At 45.2% G+C, this 20,000-nt stretch overlaps 1 protein-coding gene across 1 annotated transcript in view; it reads left to right on the top strand.

Annotated features, from left to right (window-relative positions):
• The window catches only part of ttc27 (tetratricopeptide repeat domain 27), a 161,702-nt gene that overhangs the window by 135,283 nt on the left and 6,419 nt on the right, over nt 1-20,000 (top strand). Inside the window, exons 16-18 of the mRNA XM_083650706.1 lie at nt 2,138-2,303; nt 13,848-14,045; nt 14,607-14,718. Coding sequence (XP_083506832.1) covers nt 2,138-2,303; nt 13,848-14,045; nt 14,607-14,718 — 476 coding nt within the window. The remainder of the gene's footprint in view (nt 1-2,137; nt 2,304-13,847; nt 14,046-14,606; nt 14,719-20,000) is intronic.

Here is a 20,000-nt window from a genome sequence, read left to right on the forward strand (position 1 = left end):
AAAATTCAAGTGAAGCACAATTTATCAACAGAAGCCATGTGGGGGTTTCTTTCATTGGAAGTTGGTATCTTCCAGGTGAACTATCAACTGCATTTCATCACACATTTGCTGTCAGTCTTTGGTCGATATACAGATCGTGAGCAGAATGCCGCCGAATATGAGCATGTTTTGTGACTCCACCTCAAAAACAAATGTGTTGGGCTCACCGAGTAGAGCGCGTACCATATGAGGGAGGCTCAGTTCTCCCTGCAGCGACCCGGGTTCGAATCCAGCCCGTGGCCATTTGCTGCACGTCCTCCCCTCTCTCCCTCCCATACATTCCTGTCTCTGTCTATCAATAAAGATCAAGATAACGATCAATACAGATAAAGAGCACAAATGCCTAAAACAAATTGTTGCTTTAATTGATTCAAACAAGAGGATTATCTGGATCCAGATGAGGTCATAGGGAGAAGGCGTGGTATAACCTGTAACCATACCCTGTCCCTGACGAAGAGAGTGTTGCTGTCGAAACTTTGTTTATATTATTTTTAAATAAATAAATATTTAAAAAATATATTTTTTTTGTTCCTTTTTTTTTGTACCAACACTGTACTAAAACTGGTGTGTTCTTCCAACATCACCTATAACCTAACTCGTCCGTAGCCCATAATGCACAGCGCTTCCTGTAGTTAAGGAATATCACAGGCTGGATTCGAATAGTAAAAAAAAGTTGTAACTCCTATTCCTAACCACTTTTCCTTGACCTCGATGGAAAACGTCATGAGGTCAAGGAAAGATGTGAAGGAGAATTCACACTTGGGAAAAGACAACCACGGTTGTTTTTCCATGTTAGCAAGCTAATCGGCCGAATCATGCTAAACGCTGCTTTGCTGCCGCACGGTACATTATTTTGTGACTGCAATTTTGTTTGTCATGAGAGTGGTGAAATACTTGCACAACATATATCTACACAGCTTCAATCTACAAATATTAGTGTCAGCCTTCAAAAATCCACATGAGTTAAACCCTACTTTTGGGTAAGACGACTGCTACTGCTCCTCCTCACTCTGAGAAGTCAGGGTGAATGTGCTCTGCTTTCTGGAACCGGGAGAGACTTGTTCACAAATAATAGATAGGCCTGTCAGACAACAGCGATGACGCACAGGCACTCTCAAATCGAGTACTGTTCCTCCAGGAAACGGTCTCAAATCCAGCACCATTCCTTCTTTCTTTCTTTGAAACCGTTTCTAGTCACGTTTTTCCCCGGCAGGAGGAGGCTTTGTGCGAACAGAAGAAGCCAGTGACTCCTTTCTGTCTCTCAGTCCCTGTTCAAATCAGCCTTGTGTGCTTTCAGGCCTGAAATTGAAAAGCAGGCAAGCTTCTATTTAAACCTGGTTAGCACCGCTGCTAATTCCGCTAGAGCGCTGCTTTTTGATATGGTGTCGGTGTGCGATACCACTCGCAGAGAAGCTCACTAGTGTGGGTGGGTGGGTGGGCAGCAACGCATCTTCTCAACAAACAATCTTCAAACAATCGCATGACCAATCGTTGAATTGAACATTATACTGTATGTAACTTAAGGTGACCAGATTTCTGAAATGAAAATCGGACATTTTCAGTTCTGCAGTCAATATATCATTAAAATATCCAACGTTATTATCTATGACATAAAAAAGGGGAAAATTGTGGTTTCATGTATTTTGACCATGGTACTATAATAAACTATGGTGCAGGCTGACTGATATCCCTCCAAAATACCACATTAAGTCCTCGAGGAACGCCATAGAAGAATGTATGCTCTGATTTGATATTAAAAACGTTTTGACAATTGGAGATTGCACTAAATGGATAACATCTGTAACATGACACGGTTGGGACCAATGGAGGCTGTAGGTCTTCTAGTTTCATATGATATCAGTTCTTCGCTATACTTTTTTAAATTAGCCCACTATAGAGCCTCTGAAAGACAGTCATGTCGGCTGTGGACGAGGAGTAGACAATCGGGGACAGCTCCCAGCCGGGGACAGGTAACCAAAAACGGGGACTTGTCCCCGGAAATCGGGGACGTCTGGTCACCCTAAACTGCCTGTTGTTTCAGTCTGCTCACTCACTTCTAAAGACTGATGAGATGGATTTCTCTCTCCTTTGGTGGCAGGGGCAAAGCCTTCCGCACCCTGCAGGAAGCCCTGAAGTGCAACTACGAGCACTGGCAGATCTGGGAGAACTTTATCGCCGTGGCCATCGACGTCGGGGAGTTCAACGAAGCCATCAAGGCCTACCACCGCCTCATGGACGTCAGGGAAAAGTACAAAGACGTCGAGGTAAACCACTGTAATGAATATGATATAGTGATCATTTTCTGGTGAGGGGTATTCATCTGTAACTCTGCACCGTAGGCTTAATATCCAGAATTTTTGATTTTAGATCGTGATGCTGTCCCACCAAAATATCACGATATATACTATTATCCTGTTGGTGGGGCGGTGGGCTCATTTGTTTGATTTTTTTCTCTTTCAAATGACATCAAATTTCTAGGATGTAATAGTAATTCATATTATTATTACAAGTAGCCTAGAAATGTTATCTTACTATTGTATAATTTGCTCATTCCTGCTTTGTCCAGAAAAGTGGGCTAGTTGTGGACAAGGTAATTCACTTGAATTCAAAAAGATGAATTGTTCACTTTAAGTATGATTAAAAAAACAAAAAAAAACTATCCTACCGCTAGTAGATTATAGGTTTATACGTTTAAAAGCTTGTACAATTGTGATCTAAGCAACACATGGTCAATATCGCACATGGACATAGATATTTGATATTGCGGGAAATATCGTTATATTCAAGAAATATCACGATATTTGATCATATGGAGTATCGGCCCAAGCACTTGCCGACAGTGCATAGTATGAAGGATTACTGTAGCGATTACTTTAGTACCACTACTCAGCCTTACAGGTGACATTCCTTTTATTGAGTCCTGAAAATGTAAATCAGACATCTGCTTTGAGATTTGCTCGCATGTGATTAACAGCACCTGCCTGCCAGTAATATGTAACAGATGTCCTTTGGTCAAGCGGGGCCTCTACTTCTCAAAGTTCCTGTGAAATGGATCCTAGAGTGCCACCTACATGAGCGGAGGTCCTCATAAAAGTGACAAGATTACATGAATTCATTCATTATTTTATTTTCTCCACCCAGCCTTAATCACAACACAGTTCCATGCAGTACTAATGACATTGGATAAGATGAAGCAAGAGAATGGCGGATGGAGGTGTTGGAGGCCTGGGTGGTAAAAGAAGCTGAGTTTCTAAGTAAACTGAACAGAATGAACATTAACAGAGAGCCCATCTCTCTCTCTCTCTCTCTCTCTCTCTCTCTCTCTCTCTCTCTCTCTCTCTCTCTCTCTCTCTCTCTCTCTCTCTCCACAATTGTACTTGTGAGATGTATTTCTTTACTGGGAAATTATTCTGTGAGTGTTAGATTTGACAGTGCGATAGGCATTTGATCCCTAACCAATTACACGTGCATTTCTCTCACCATCTCCATCATAGTCCTCAGTGGTGAAATCTCATTAAGTTTTGACTTGGAGTCATTACTTGCAGGAGTTGCATTTAGAAAGTTATAGATTTTTTGTTTCGGAGCGAAGCGTTCCACTTTTATGAGATTACAAATCCATCGATATCTTTTTCCTCCACAATATTTAGCAAATGAGTGCCTTTTGAAGTGGAATATTGATACAGAAAAATAACTTTGCTTTCAATCCCCCATCCCCACCCCCAGTCTGAAGTTTATTTTTGGCTCATATCAATTATAAAAGCTCTAAAAGGAGAGCAGGTTTCAGAACACTTCGAGGAATGGGATATACAGTGTCTGAAGGTGGTTGAGAATGGCAATAGGCTAGGTGAGAAAAGGTTAAATAGATGCCAACTCACTACAGTGGCAACTCTCTAATGTTTGAGTGACTGTGGGGGTCAGGAAGTCTTTAATGGATAATTGGGAGTTCAGAGGGGGAATTCTCAATTTTGAGACCTGACTGCAAATATAGAGAAACTGCGGAGCGCGTCATCATTCAGAAACCACGCCCAAAACGGGGGGGAAACAAAAAACTCCCCATCCAATCCTGGCGTTTTCCTATGTCATGTGTTGCACACAAAGATCATATATACGGAAGATGAACACTCCAACTTAATTCCTTGACAGCTAGATCCACATTTTTCTTCTCGCCAATTCTCAATGGCTTCCTTGTTTTGCTCGGGAGTACAAAAAAAACTTTACTTGGCGATTTTTTACATTTGTTTGTCTGCGCAGCCCACCACACAACAGCTTTTAGCTATGTTTAATTCACAGAAAATGACGCTGGTGTATGGAAGGGAATGGAGAGCTTTCCCCCGTGATGGGCGTGGCCTAATTTAACGCAGTGTCGTTATGTCTGGCTCCCCATCCATCTGACATCCTCCCATTGGCTGTTAAACAGATAGTTGGTGTGTATAAAATCTAAATTCATCAAGATCTGGGGAAAGTTTCAGTCTTTCCAAAAAAGTGCTCACCACCAGATCTTTGGAAGCAGAATTTGAATAATTATATTTACAAATCAGATGCAATACATTCAAACATATCTTCACCGTACAAAATTAATTGTTTTTAGGATTTAAATTAGGACATTTTCAAATAAATGTTTTTAGCACTATTGACTTCCACCAGCGTTGCTAACAAAAGATCTGCTTGTGATCTTTCAAAACCCGCAACAGTGGTGAGGAGTTTTGCGATAAGCAAGACAGACAGGCATTTGAAAAAGGTCAACCATTCCTCAAGGTGAAAGCTCTTCAATCACATGCAAATCCCGCGTGACACACCCAGCTGGCAAAAACCTTGTCAAAAGACAAACTAACTGTCTTTTCTTTCCCGTAGTGCGAGTTAATCTCTTTTCATCGTGGTTGCATTTACACACACAAAAAACGAAGACAAAAAAGCCTGATTGAATTACGTCTGGGTAATTGCGAATCCGCCAATGCATGCTAAGTAGAAAATGAACCATCGGCTTCAAATAAACAAGGCGAAAACAGTCGACACTCTGGTGTTTTCTGCATTATTATTCCTCTACTACGCCCCGGTAATAAATGTGATCTCGTAGCTTTCGAAGCAATTAACTTTAAAAGGAGACGTCTTTCAGCGCGGCCCAGTGGGGATGGTTGAAATAATTATGTTGAGATCTGACTGTGTGTGTATGTGTGTGTATATACGTGTGTGTGTGTGTGTGTGTGTGTGTGTGTGTGTGTGTGTGTGTGTGTGTGTGTGTATATACGTGTGTGTGTGTGGGTGTGGGTGTGGGTGTGGGGGGGGGGGGGGGGGGGTTCTCCTTTGTTGGTCAACACTACCCCATACCACCCTCCTCCACCGTACACTCAATCGTCGGATCTGTGTTTTAAACCGGTTTTGCTGCTTTTTATAATGATCTTTTTGAGTTCTCTTCGCCGACATCCTCCTCTCTGTCTGCTCAGCAGCACCCGCATTTATGCCGTGTGCATCGCAAAGCAGCCTTTTACCCATTAGGCCGCTAGATGTAAAACGCGGGGCGCGTCGAAAAGGTCAACGACGACCGACCCGCCATGCCGCTCGCCCGAAGTCCATCTCCGAGTAATTGGGATTTCTCTTGTTTTTTTGCTAAAGCTCCACACTCTGCGTCTCTCCTCTCTCTCTCCTCCGCACACTCCTTCACCGCCATATCGCACACTTCTTCAGCCACCATCAATGAGAGGTCGCCCCCCTCAGGTCTCCAGTTGATTTGGCCTTTTTGCGCGAGGCTAATTAAAAGATGTTCCTGTCCAGCTTGTTCACTCTCACAATAGTTGCAGGACAACCACACGACGTAGGTTTTTACATTTACTTCCATCCCCTCCGCACCTCCCCTCTTTCAAAAACCTGTCAAAACGTCACGATTCCAAATGTCACTTCAAAGTCGTTTCGTTTCAAAGTGCGCCGCTCTATTTCTACCGACGCCTTTGAAAGGTGCTTTGCGCGAGCGGCGGCGGCGACAGTCGGCGTCGCGCTTCATCTATTCTGGGAAGCGTGGGTTTTGTCAGGCGACGTCTCTTCCGCTCCTCGTCGCCTCTCCGCTCTCCGTCGTTCTGTCGCTGCCCTCCTGCCCTCGTGTCTCATGTGTTTATGTTTGCTGTCTTCGCAACAGACAATGAGACCGACGACAAGCGCTTTGACTGTCTGGTACACCGAACACATGGCTGAGCTTTGTGGTTAAAGGAGATATGAACCCTCCAGTTGTGCACGGTATCGATGCGTGGCTATCTGGAGCTTCTCGTGCACTATACACACACACACACACACTGCATGCAGGCACTAAACACAGGACAGAATTCCCCGGAGACAGAAAAAGTTTTTTGCTTTTTCGTCTTCTCCATTGTTCTGATGATGTATATAAAAATCATAAAGCTTTCTAGTCTTTCTATTGAATCATTTTTCTCTCTTTCTCTCTTTCAATTTTTCTCTCTTTCCCTCTTAATTTCACGCTATAACCGGATCCAGCAGGAATGTGACTGAGCCATCCATTCAGTTTACGCCCTTTTAACCTGTCGCTTTTCACCATTGACGGGCAGCATAGGAAGAGATACTGTATATCTCCTATACTGTAGGGCTACTGTAGGGCTCCCCCCTACTCCCCCCCCCCCCCCAGCTAAACAAAGCTACAGTGCCCCCCCCCCCCCCCCACACACACACACACATTCACACCACCCTTCCCCTAGCCTTTTTGCCCGCTCAGCTGCTGAGGTCAGATGACAGCTCATTGATAAACCATATCAACTTGTGGGTGTGGGTCTATGCACCACGACCTTCGGCCTCCTCGGCGTTCTGCTAATGCTATTGAGATTGTGCTGTATTGCAATCCTCGTCACGCCAACAGCAAATGCAATACGTCCCAAAGCACTCGTCGCAACATCATCGACAATTTCAGGCAGGAGTTACACACTATCCTTGTTATATCTTGTCTTTCATTTCGTCTTACTTGAACATTTGTTTTATCTCCCTACCTTGTATTTGCACCTTAGAGCAGTGATTCTTCAACCTTCTTCATACCAGTTTAGTCCACAATAAGGCCACAGAGCCCCATTTGATGGCATTTTGTCTTTGAGACCCAAATCTGATCATAAAATTCCCGAATTCCGTGACTACTGTATCAGTATTTTAGGTAGAGAGATAACCGTGAAACTATGACCAAAAGTGATTCTTTGACATTATCTAATTGTGTTAACCCATTGATACCTGATGCAGCATTTGTGTGTGTATCCCTTTAACCGCGTGACGCAGTTCGCGGTCTTAAAGGGAAACACACACACAAATGAGGGATATACACACAAATGCTGCATCAGGTATCAATGGGTTAACTTACTGTAAATGTTGACTTTGTAGGGGCGTACCACACAGGCTTAGTCCAGTAACTGGTATAGTATGACTAAAATCCTATTGGTAATACGTTCTATTACAGGAACTGCTAAAAGTAATATATTACATGTAATATGTTACTTTTGTAATGAGTTACCCCCAACATTGGTATGTGGACTGGAATTTACACTCAGTGCTTCACATTAGTTTAGTGTCAATGTGAAGAACTGTGGGGGGAGCCGGCCATTAAGAGTGCTCAGCAGCATCCAGCAGGTTTTCTAATATGAAGGTTGAGACTTTTACTGCTCCAGTGTTCCGCTTGATTTATCTTAATTGTCACTGCAGTGAAGGGGCCTCCTCCCCAGTCGCGCCCCAGAAGAAGCTCGGGTAGATGGTTCATTTGTTACTGGTGGGAGGTGGAGAGCTTACAGAAAGCAGATCTCAGCGAGAACTCAACTTGGGAGGCCCACAGTTCTGAGAGCGAGAACGTGGGCTGTTGTTTTAGGGTGTCGAGACGGTAGTGTAGGTTGAGACACATGGGTCGATTCATCCTCCCCTTTACCTTCCCTATACCTGGTCCCTGTGGCAGACCACACACACACACACACACTTATATTACTATACTTATGATGACTTTCCATTGACTACGTTGCTTAAACCTAATCCTACTTCTGATCTTAACCCTAAAGCCAAGTTCTTATCCTAAAGTGAAGAAGTAAGGACTCCCCAAAGGTCTAGCACTCAATCTGGTCTCCAAAGGTGTAAAAGTCAAACTGGGCCTGACAAGTACAAGAGCACACAGACACTGACGGGCCTTACGTAAGCGCTCTCCTGTTGCCCCATAGCTCTAGGATTTATAGGCGTCTCTTGGACACAGAGAGGTCGGTCCGTTCAAATTAAGCACCAACGGAGCGTTTCGAAAGCTGCCTCTGTCCTCGCAAAGGAACCTTGTATCCAAAAGAGCGTTCGTGGCTGCAAGGTTCACCGTGCAAACACACCAGGTGTTGCAAAACCAAAGGACCAAAAAAGGCTTACATGATCAGAATTGGTGGCCTTAAAAAGTCATAATGACATGAATCCAGTAGCAGCAGGTTAGTGCTTTACTAAACACACACTCATGTCCCTTCATTAATGTGTAAGTATCTTTGAAAACAATGCTTTCAGGGGCTGAAAACATGATTTCTTGGTGTCCTTTTTCCCGTATTCTGCCTGCTTATAGGTTTCACAACCTTGATTTTTGGTTTGAGTTTAGGTTTTCGTTTCAGAATGGCTCTTAAACTCAATTCTAGGAGGCATTTAAAAGGTCTTGCAGATACCATGTTACATACCGCACAAGTATCATGTTATTCAAGCATCACAAAAGAATGGTGGAACTGCTGAAATGAGCAACTATAAAGCAGCTCATGAGGGCAATGGAGCCTAAAACTGATACCTGCTATTAGAATTCATTTGGTAAAGATATATTTGGAGGAAACGCTACGTTGGTTAGGTCCTGGCTGCAGCTGCAGTTACTTGACTGCTCTGGTGAAATGATGTACACTAGTGCAGTGCCCGTTCCCCTGCCTCCCCTAACCCCCCATCCACACATCATGTCATCCCACTCTTCACCCCTCCCCTCCATCCTCCCCCTGCTTGCCCCCCCCCCTCCCACCCGAAAAGCTTGAAGTCGATCGGACGAACGATTCTCGAGAAAAAACCTTCTTTTTGTGTTGCCGGTAGGTGCGAATTGCACAGCATCCCCCCAACTTTGAAGTCGTTTGGACCAACGGTTCTTGAGGTCAGTAGGTACCACTATGGCTATGCGCACTCTGTTGGGTTCCCGGCAGTGCACCCCCGAGTTCGAAGTCGATCCGACGAACGGTTACGAAATATGTGAAGGGCAGAGGGAGAGGCCAAGAAACAAATTCCTGTGCGTAATCTGTCGATTGAGTACGACTTGAGTAAAAACTAATATTCAAAGAAGACACAAGTTATCTCTTGACAATGACCGCTTCAAATAATATGAAAGTAGAATTGGACAGGCTAGACACGGATAAAAACAGGGGTGTACAGTATCACCTACTGCCTGATGTTGGTTGAAGTGAGAATGGTTTGGACCAGGTCCAGGCCTGTCATCCAACGAATATTTCATGGTTTGGAACAAGTCTAGACCTCCCCATTAGACCTGTTTATACATTCACGCTGGTTTGGAGATGTCAGATCATCTTGCTCGCAGATTCATGCATCATGAAACACAGAATTAGTACATTGGGTGTTACCTGCTGCTCAGCCCATTCACTGCACAGGGTGATTACACCTCTCTGGCTCGCCAGGATCCTTCATTGTGGAGATTTGAAAAGACTCTATTTGCTGTTTAAGGTGACGGGAGAAGGTCATTAGGACGGTTAGAATTTCCCCCGTTGCCACTGCGGAGCTGCGGCTTGACGGCTCCGCGATGCCCCGATGCCTAACAGACGTCGGCTAATAAACCCTGAGCTTTCCGTATTAAAGAGCAATCAGACGCGCCACGTTTCAGACACCCGTTATTGCCTTTTAACAAAGCCATCCGTTCCCGTCCATTTAACTGGTGATGTACAGTAGCGCCCCTACCAGCGGAGGCCCACCGTGAGAGCGAGGCATCGGGTTTCCCGTGCCGAGCGCCGGCCGACGCTCCAAAGGGGAAGTCAGAGGGGAAATGATGTGGAAACCCGATATCCCAGCAAGCACCTGGGGGATCCTGCTGCTCACCGTTAGTCGGGGGCCGCAGCTTCAAAGGAACCCGTGCTGGTTTCTGTCACGTGACACCCACCTCCCTTCTTCCATACGTGAACTCCGAGGAGAAGACGCACCCCTGACCGCACGGCGCGCATGCACCATGCGTACTTTAGAAAGAAAAGAAACTCCTCGCACGTAACGCTAACCCATACGTACAGTACACACGTAACCCTAACCCATACGTACAGTACACACGTAACGCTAACCCATACGTACAGTACACACGTAAGCCTAACGGCGGGTTTACACATACGCCTAGAGCGACGCTTTAAGCAACACTTAAAGCTACGCCTACGCATATAGGCATTGCTTCATGCACGCCTGGCGCCTATTTTCGTTCACACAGGACGCCACACTGAAGCCCCACTCTGCGCTACGCTGATCACATGAGCAGTGGTTTTTTACACTTTTCAGATCTGATTTATAGCATGGGTGAGTCCTCTTTTTTATTGCAATGTGCAAGTGACGATGTCTGTCTATTTCCTGGCCCGCTGTAATTGTTATTTTCCCTGGGGTAATCATGTGACTATGAGTCATCATGCATTGAGACAGGGGGGGTATATATACATCTGACAGAAAAGACGTTAATAGAGGAACACATGAAGGACAGCTCTCCTACTATGCACTCGTTAATTCGCGCTCCACCCTCACTTTTGGGCAAACTCGGTAGAAAATATGGCCCAAGTCCACCAGAAACAACAGCCAGCTTGACAGTTCAGCGCGCCTAGAGCTGAAAAATAGAACAGACGCCTAAACGATAAATGCAGCGCAGCGTAGGCGCAGCGCGAGCGTGGCTTCAGCGCAGCGTGGCAGCGGTATGTGTGAACGCTCTCGTCTGTTAACAAGGACGCCTAAATTTTAGGCGTTGCTTTAAGCGTCGCTCTAGGCGTATGTGTAAACCCGCCGTAACCCATACGTACAGTACACACGTAACCCTAACCCATACGTACAGTACACAACGTGCTCTAAGCAGGTTCCACTGTGTACTCCACTGTCTGCTCCGTTCACAAAACCTTCACACCGACAACACCTGGAGCTCCAGTTCACATAAGCCGCGACATTTTCAGATGAATACATCTCTGATTGGCTACTCTCTATCTATCACCAAACAAGGTGATTCAACCTGTAGCCAGTTCAGGAAGGTTTTTTACGTTTGCTATTCTAAATAGTCTGTAACTTGAATAGCAGCGGGTGCCGTCTTGAGAACACGGTTCAAAAATGCCTCTGGTTTCTCTGTTGTCTATAAAATATCTGGCAAAATGCCATAACCACTGTCACTCCCGTGTATAAGGTGTCGTCCATCATGATTTGGTGTTAATACATTAGAATATCATACATTTTTATTCCCAATGTGCACTTTGTTTTCATTTAAGGATGAAAGTATGAAATATGACCATTAAATATTAGCCGGTACTAAAGAACCGGAGCAACTTGTCTAATGCTAATCAATTCTTCAAAGGCCTTGTGCTCTTTCTGCTGGATTTGTCTTTGATATTCAGGAAGCTGATTTGTTCACTTCAAAAAAAGCCGATGGGAAACGCAGCTCATTTGCATTTCAGATTTTTTCAAATTCCCTTGAAAAGCTGGATGAAAGCTGGATGAAAATAGACATGGCCTTCTCCCACGAAACACAGTTTCTCTCTCTCTTTTAGCACAAACACACTGTCTCTCTCTCTCTCTCTGCTCCACCTCTCCTTCCCCCCTTTTCTCCGACAGTAGAAGCGTTGATATTCTTGGCGGATGGCTCGGTCCTAAATGACATTCCCGATGTGGACAGACAGGATGAGGCCGCCGAACGCCACGGCCCTTCCTGCGTCTTAGCAGGAGACACAAAAAGAGATATACTCACAGGTGTCTCCTGATGCTATCTGCTATCTCTACTTCACCCACTCGGCAATATGTCTAAAAACAACAACAACGCATGTGTCGGGCTGTAGATATCTACGTGTCTCAGTAATGTAGTCAGTAGTGGGTTCAGGCATGGACGTGAGGGTTGTTATTATGTTATTAGGGTTGTTGGTATGTGTCTCTCTCTGTAAATACATATAATATACATAATATACAATGATGTGTGCGTGCGTGCACGAGCGACTAAAGTATGTTGATTTCCGTGCATTATCCATAATTCTGCGTGTGTGTGTTTTTTTTAATGTGTGAGCACTTCTCCAATTTCCCAACTTCATTTAACTTTTTAATCGGATGAAAGTTGCCTCTCCGTTCCCGAGAGGGAATATTAAATTCATATATGTAAACGAGGGGGGAGTGAGAATCATGGTTTTGTTATTGCTCAGCGCTGCCGGCTATTCATTCCAAGCCGTTTTAATTGCCGTATGAAAAATCACGACCGCACGTACGTTAGCAATTTTGTTTGCGACGGCAAATGAGCCGAGCGATGAGTTTCATCTGCTTCCTCTCGTTCAGCCGCCGATGCCGATGCCGACGCCGCATAACGGATGCAAGCGGGTCAAACGCCGCAGTGTCGGTCGCGTGTGGCGATGTGGAAGTGAAGCCAAAACGCGGGAACGCCCTCTCCCGCCACTCAGATGGTGGAGCTTACAAGTGGTGCCAGGCAGAAAATGTACCCCTGCAAGACACATAGGAAATGCATACAGGTCCCAGTATACACTGGGGGGTGTAACGCTATCCAGTGCGGTTGGTTTCACAGCTCCGAGTAATCATTCCTCATTATGTGCCACTGCTCGCAAAACAATGGCAGTCCACCCGCACTTAATGTGACCAGATGGAGTCGTTCTGTTTGGTTTGTGTTTTTCCCCCGCGTGGAAAGAGCCTGAGGCGGGTGGTGGCTTATTGGTGACTTACAGCAAAATAAGTGTAGGTTAACAAACACAATATTCCAGCTGTATCCTCATGTATCTGTATCATGTCATTGGCAAATGAATTGTGATGACCTTGGTATCGCCAATGAAAGTGATGGTGGAGATGATCGCTAGCCTCTATCTAACACCAGTGTTTGGTGCTTGTGTTTTCTCAAAATGTAGGATCACATTTCCCATGAATGCTGTTGCTTCAGCAAGATTTTTGATATAAAAATACCTACATGTTCATGTTTTTTCCTCGGAAACATTGCCAAACTCGAGGTCTGTTGTGTCACAAGCCGAGTTGGAAATCATTATTTATGCCTTTGTATCATCTCGCCTTGATTATTGTAATGGTCTTTTCACATGCCTCAGGAAGGCGTCCCTGGGCCGTCTACAAATGGTCCAGAACGCTGCTGCAAGGCGGTTGACTACTAGGTCCAGCAGGAGATGTCACATAACAGTCACACCCATCTTAGCTTCCTTACATTGGCTCCCCTAGGATTTTGGGGCAGTGGTGGCCCAACGGTTAGAGAAGCGAGGTTGTTGACCGGAAGGTCGTCAGTTCAATCCCCGGGACCGTCGGGATAAATCTGGGTGGGGAAAGTGAAAAGGCAGCGCTTGACCCTCCCTCATTACCACCACCGAGGTGCCCTTGAGCAAGGCGCTTAACCCCAAACCGCTCCAGTGGAGCTGATCAGTGGCCAGCAGATCAGACTGTGGTTGTACTGGTCAGCTTCCAATGTGTGAATGTGTGTGTGAATGTCAACAGGGCACTCCCGAAAGAGAGAGCATTGCTCTCAGTGAGACTCGCCCTGTATAACCTGTATAAATAAAGATTCCAAAAAAATGATTCAGTTTCAAGTTCTTCTAATCACAGATAGAGCCCTGCCTGCTTTGTAGGTTTTACAGATCCTGGTGAGGGCAGTGGTGGAAAACCTGACGGACAACCGCGGCGAGCAGGCGGCGCCGCTCCGCCCGAGACTCCAGGAGCTCCTGGGCCGGGTCACGTCCCGCCACGGCACCGACTCCCAGATATGGCAGCAGTACGCCCGGCTGTATGGCAACGGACACAGCACCAACCCAGAGGACAACGAAAAGGTCTGCACTTTACACACAATGAGCCTATGTTAGATTTAGTCCTTCTATTTTCCTTTATAAATTAAGAACAATGAAAAACTAAAGGTGATTTGATTCTCATTTCAACTCCACAAACGAAAAGTGGAAATAGAAAAGCATTTTTCGGTTTCCTCTTCAAAAATGACAAGATACAAGATGTTTTTTCTTTCTTATCCAAAACATATACAGCCATACAACGGCAGTGGAAAAGCCTAAGGGAAATTCAACATGGTGTAAAATCCAATATGGCGGACAGTGATGGGTTGAAGGCAAATCTATGACCTGTAAATATTATTTAAGACAAACTGCCACAAACAGGCAGTTCAGCCATGCAGCTCGACTCGTGTAGTCGGCTTGAACCAATGGAAAAACTGACTAAAAAGGAAAGTTTTAATTTCCCTTCAAACCGGGCTATAATAGCCTATAAAGTTCAGGGGCAAACGAGGAAAGGGAAAGAGGGAAGAGAAAAAAAACCACGACTGCGTTTGACGTCCGAGTTTGTCGTCCAAAGTAACAATGGTTTTTGCCGTGTGCTTTTTGCAGGCGTTGCAGTTTCTGTCCAAAGCCCATCGCTGTGAGGTCCAGGCCAGCGGCTGGGAGAAAGACCCCGGCGTCTTCAAGGACGTGATCAGCAGAGCCGTAGATGTGGGCAACGGTGAGACACCCCGTGCTGCTTAAAGGGATACACCACTTTTTTGGAAGTTTAGCTCATTTGCCACATCCCCCCCCACATAACCAAGATACACCATGCCTTACCGGCACTGTCCGCTCAGTGTACAGTGAGCTACAGTCGTGAAGTTAGTAATTATCGCTATAGAATGGAGGCTAATGGTACAGCTGTTAAAAATCTGCCAAAACACACATATCTCACGGCGCCAAAATACATGTTGGGCTTCGGGTAATCACCACACGATGAAATATTAATCCAAAATGCACATAATTGGTCTTTTTGGAAGGAAAAGAGGTCGGCGGCACTACTTTCCAAACATGGCCGCCGACCTCTTTTCCTTCCAAAAAGACAGATTATGTGCATTTTGGATTAACATTTGATCGTGTGGTGAGTACCCGAAGCACGACATGTATTTTGGTGCCGTGAGATGTGTGTTTTGGCAGATTTTTAACAGCAGTACCATTAGCCTCCATTCTATGGCGATAATTACTAACTTCACGAATGTAGCTCACTGTAAACTGAGCGGACAGTGCCGGTAAGGCATGGTGTATCTCGGTTATGTGGGGGGGGATGTGGCAAATGAGCTAAACTTCCAAAAAAGTGGTGTATCCCTTTAACACACAGCCGCCATAACACACTCTCCGCTTCAAGTCTTGTTCAGGTTCATCTCTTTCCGTCAACCCTCCCATCACCCTGTGATTGAGTCTCCCTGTTTCCATGGATACACCAGCTCATAGACCCCCCCCCTCTCTCTCTCTCTTTGAATAAGCAACAGTACCCGCGTTCCAATACTGGAGAAAGAACCGACGATGATCAACAGCAATAAGAAGTACCCATAATGCAACGTGAGACTGAGTTTGACAGATGGTGAAAACCACAGTCAAAGCAGTTAGATGTTTTCCATGCCACAGTAACCAGTTTAATATGGGCGTCATAATAATAAGGGAAATCTCTGTGCTTGTAAACATAGCTATGGTCTTTCACACACACACACACGCGCACACACACACACACACGCGCACACACACACACACACGCGCACACACGCACACACACACACACACACACTATGACGCACACATGCCAACACACACATTCACACACAAGCACACGCCATAGCAATGCCGGGGTCAGTCCAGTTATTTAGAGAACGAGGTTGATCCTAACCGCGACTGTAATAGCAACTCTAAATCACAGCGTCGTCGGTGCGATGTTGTGTGAGTGATGACGCACGTGATCAGCTGATGATTTTGGCGGTGATGTTTGCTCCGCCAGTCGTTTTTCTGACCAGATATGCGAGTTCATAATGCAGCCATTTTATTTTCTCTCTCACTTAACTCTCTCGCTCACTCGCGCAAACACGTCGTGCGCTACATTCCCCGTTCCTGCGATTTGCCCTCGTAATGCCAGTGTTACGGCTGGCCGTTTCTTTTATTGTGTTGTCGTAGAGTTTTGCTAAACCTAAACTAATCGTCGCAATTTTGGGGATTTGCAGTTCAGTGTGTGAACTATGTTGTCCTTGTAGTTGCTCTTTGACTGTCTTCCTACAGAGTCCTTTCTGATTGGTCGGCTTGGGGAGAAATGTGGTGATTGAGACCTAACCTGCTGTGATGGGGCTCTTGCAGATTGGCAGCTGATTGACACAGACCCTTTATATCTACTCCAGTCTGAAGATGGCAGGCAGTAACTGATCTGTGCAGTGCTGCTCCTCTCATCCTCTCACTCCTCCAGAACCTCTGTTTTGTTAACAACTTTGTTTAGTATTGGTTTCGCTTTGTTAACTCTGGAGTGATGTGTATTTTGGTGCTGGACTCAACCATCTGTATATTAGCTGCTGCTTTCTTCCAGCCTTAGCTTTGGCTGCTACTCATGACTACTAGGGCTTCGGCCCAGTCTTCAGCTCAGCATGACACTGTTAGCTTTGAGTGTAGCGAGTCCAGTAGCCTCAGTTGGTTCGTGCGTCGTGTGACCAATAAATCACACTTACTTTTTATGGTTGTTGTTGTTGTCTGGTTTATGTTGTGACCTAGAACCCTTAGACCGGGTCATAACACCAGTAACAACGCGTCATTGGTACGTGTGGTTTTTCGCCCGGCAGGCGGGGGGCGCCACTCCGTCAGGCTTAACGCGGCGTCTCCCCACGGGTGCATGGACTTTGATGGATCGGCGATCGCGGCCGCTAAAAAAGAAGACAAACCAGCCGCTTACCCTCGCCGCCCTTGGCCCCAGCCGCCATCCGCCAGGCGAACAATTACTCGTGAGCGCGCGATGAGGGGGGGGAAGGGGGGGTAGGCAGCAGTGCGTCCTAATGCCCGACTCCAGTAGAGTTGTTAATCTCCAGAATCCCCCAGGTTTCTTCATTCCAGCAGGACACAGCGCTGAATTAAACATGAGACGAGGCGTCCGGAGCTCGCCTGAAAAGAATAGCAATGTGGCCCAGGTAGCGGTGCGTCCGCTCCGTCAGCCGGCCTCTCCCTCTCTCTCTCTCTCTCTCTCTCTCTCTGTCTCTGCCTCTCTCTCTCTCTCTCTCTCTCTCTGCCTCTGCCTCTCTCGCTCTCTGTAGATAGATTGATGCTCATTTTTTACTCTGGTCACGCCTGGTTCATTGTGTGCTCACTATTACACACACACACACACACACACACACACCCTGTTTTCAGCAGTCCCTCTCTTCTTATCCGCCATACACGCACCATATCACTCTATCTGGCTCATACACACACGCACACGCATACACAAGCATGCCCACAGGAATCCCAATGCTCCTCCAGCTCCAGCAACACCCGCGTGTCCTTCAGCCAGGCAGTAGTAATGATTTACCCTGCAGTTACACTGATGTACGGGGCCCCTATTGGTCCGGTCCGGTCAGTGTCGTCCACCTCTGACATGACGGATACGAGTTTGATCGATTACATATTTATTGTTAAATTGATCGATACTGCGTTAAGGAACAGTTCATTCAAAATGTTAATTCAGTCATGGTCGACTCACCCCCCGTGTCTGTTGGAAACTGGAACTGAAGTCTGTACAACCGCACCAAACACACACAGCGCGTTAGCTCCGGCGGTTCCATTTCAACTTTAAAAACAAACAACAAAAGCTATTGAAATCAATGGGTTTGGTTCGTCACAGTTAAATCAATAAATATGAGTCCAAAGTGCCCATTATCATTCATAGGTTTATAAGTGTAAATAGTTTCAACCAGAGGTGGTAGAATTGCAATTTCCTCACTCACGTAAAAGTGCGAATTCGCATCAGTTAGAATTCTACACACTATCATTTTTAATGCAGTGAGAGTGCCCTCTAGGGGTTGAAACCCACTTTTGCAGTTGGGTCTGCTGTTCCGATTACATCACCAAGAACCCCTTTCCCACCTCGTTTGCATGTTTGCAAAAAAAAATCCCAAGTAAAGGCAGGTTGTGCCAGAATTCCAGGGTTTTCTCTGTTGGACATTCCTCTGAATCACGGATGAGAAACGATCATTCTAGCACAGCCGAATTCATCGGTCCGTCTCAAACAGTAAGGAAGTTTCTGTGTTTACTTAACCCTTGTACCCTGCTAATCCGATAACCCTTAAACGTCTGCTGGTCCATGTACATGGACCGTGATATTAATTCTTATTTTTGATAGTCTTAATTAATTATTTTTTTATTTTTTATTGATTCTTATCCATTGGTAACTTCATCTCTCATACCTCATATCAACATTTCATGCTCACTGAATTTTAACCCCTCAAATGCCAGTTTACTGTATTTTCTGTACAATAAAATTTTCAGTAGAAAACACAAAATATTATTTTTTTCCCTTCCCATGAATGCCACCTGGTGGCGCTGTGGTGGGATTATCATAGCTATGGATTGATGACATTTTTGGCGGAGGAATTACTTTATCCCAGCTTCCATCTTTTGAGAATTGCAAATTTGCATTTTTTTAACTTTCATGGATCTTGATATTAGTACTTGTTTTTTATATTTATAAGTAAGTATTTTCTTATTTTTTATCGATCCATATCCGTTCCTGATTCCATTCCTCCCACCTCATATGCGTAGTTGAACATCCTGCTCAAAACACACGCTTGAGCGACACCATTTAAGGCCATGAGTGAGGGAGCACAGAACTGGCCTCCATGGATGACGCTCTGACCGCCTCCGCCGCCCAAGGCGCTCCTTCGTGGGCATCGGATGTTACTGTGGCCCGCTGCGCCTCGCAGCTTTTGCCTGTCTCAACGCGGAAGTCATTGAAACCTCTTAGAACGGCAATGATCGCGACAAGATTACACATCTAGAGTCACTTTTTGATGCCGATTCCGAAAATGCTCGTCATGAGTCTCTATAACGAACGGGCGCGGAGATACGATGTAGTTTCAACTAAGGTAAGTTTTACAAAAAAAAACATGAAACTGCCCATTTTCGACTTCCAGCTAGTTTTCACAAGAAACGCAAATGAGCTTCATCCTATGGAATCAAATAAGGGCCAAGCTTCAAATAATTAGTTTGCACCGGAAAATCCGCGTTCCCAGGTCATATGACCATTTTTCCATGATTGATAACTGCAGGGTACTTTTCATGTAAATCTCCATGTAATTGGTTGCTGTGTGATGTGCTGGGGAAATAGCGGGGGGGGGGGCAAACACAATAGAAACTACAAATTTGATGTCTTGAGTCGAACTGAGAGGTGTAAGATCAGAAAAATAATTATTTTTGGGGAAAGTGGCTGGGAGTCGATTTTTTTTTTTTTTTTTTTTGCAAAATTAACATTGAAGTCAATGGGAAAACTATGCAATGGAATTGAAGCCTTGTAACTCAACCAAATGTTCAATAAACCCGAAGGTTAGATATTAAGGTCAAATTTCAAGGTATTTGGTACAGGATGCCCGCTGAAAAAAATTAAATACATTAATTTTGTAAGAATTTCCTGGAGGTCTCAAAAAGGCGGTTTTAATGGGAGTCAATGGGCGTGCCGGTGGACCCCAGCAGACGTTTAAGGAGTATTTGAATTTCTGGGTGCCACGACGATGTTTTTCTAATTTTTTCAACGTGAATTACCATAATAAACCATAAAAATAACCTGTGCTTAATCTTACACTTTTCGCTCCAGGATTTTCCAAATTACACTTACGCGATTATTGCTTCGCACCGGCTGGGTGGACCAGCAGGGTATGGGAAGATTGTCCTCTCCAAGAGCACTTGGGAAGAACGTTCTAAACAAAGACACAAGTATCGACTTGGTGTTCTTGGATTTGATAGTCAGCCTAGGGGTTCTGGCAA

This window comes from Poromitra crassiceps, assembly GCF_964638095.1.
Source record: "Poromitra crassiceps genome assembly, chromosome: 14".
NCBI lineage: Eukaryota > Metazoa > Chordata > Actinopteri > Beryciformes > Melamphaidae > Poromitra > Poromitra crassiceps.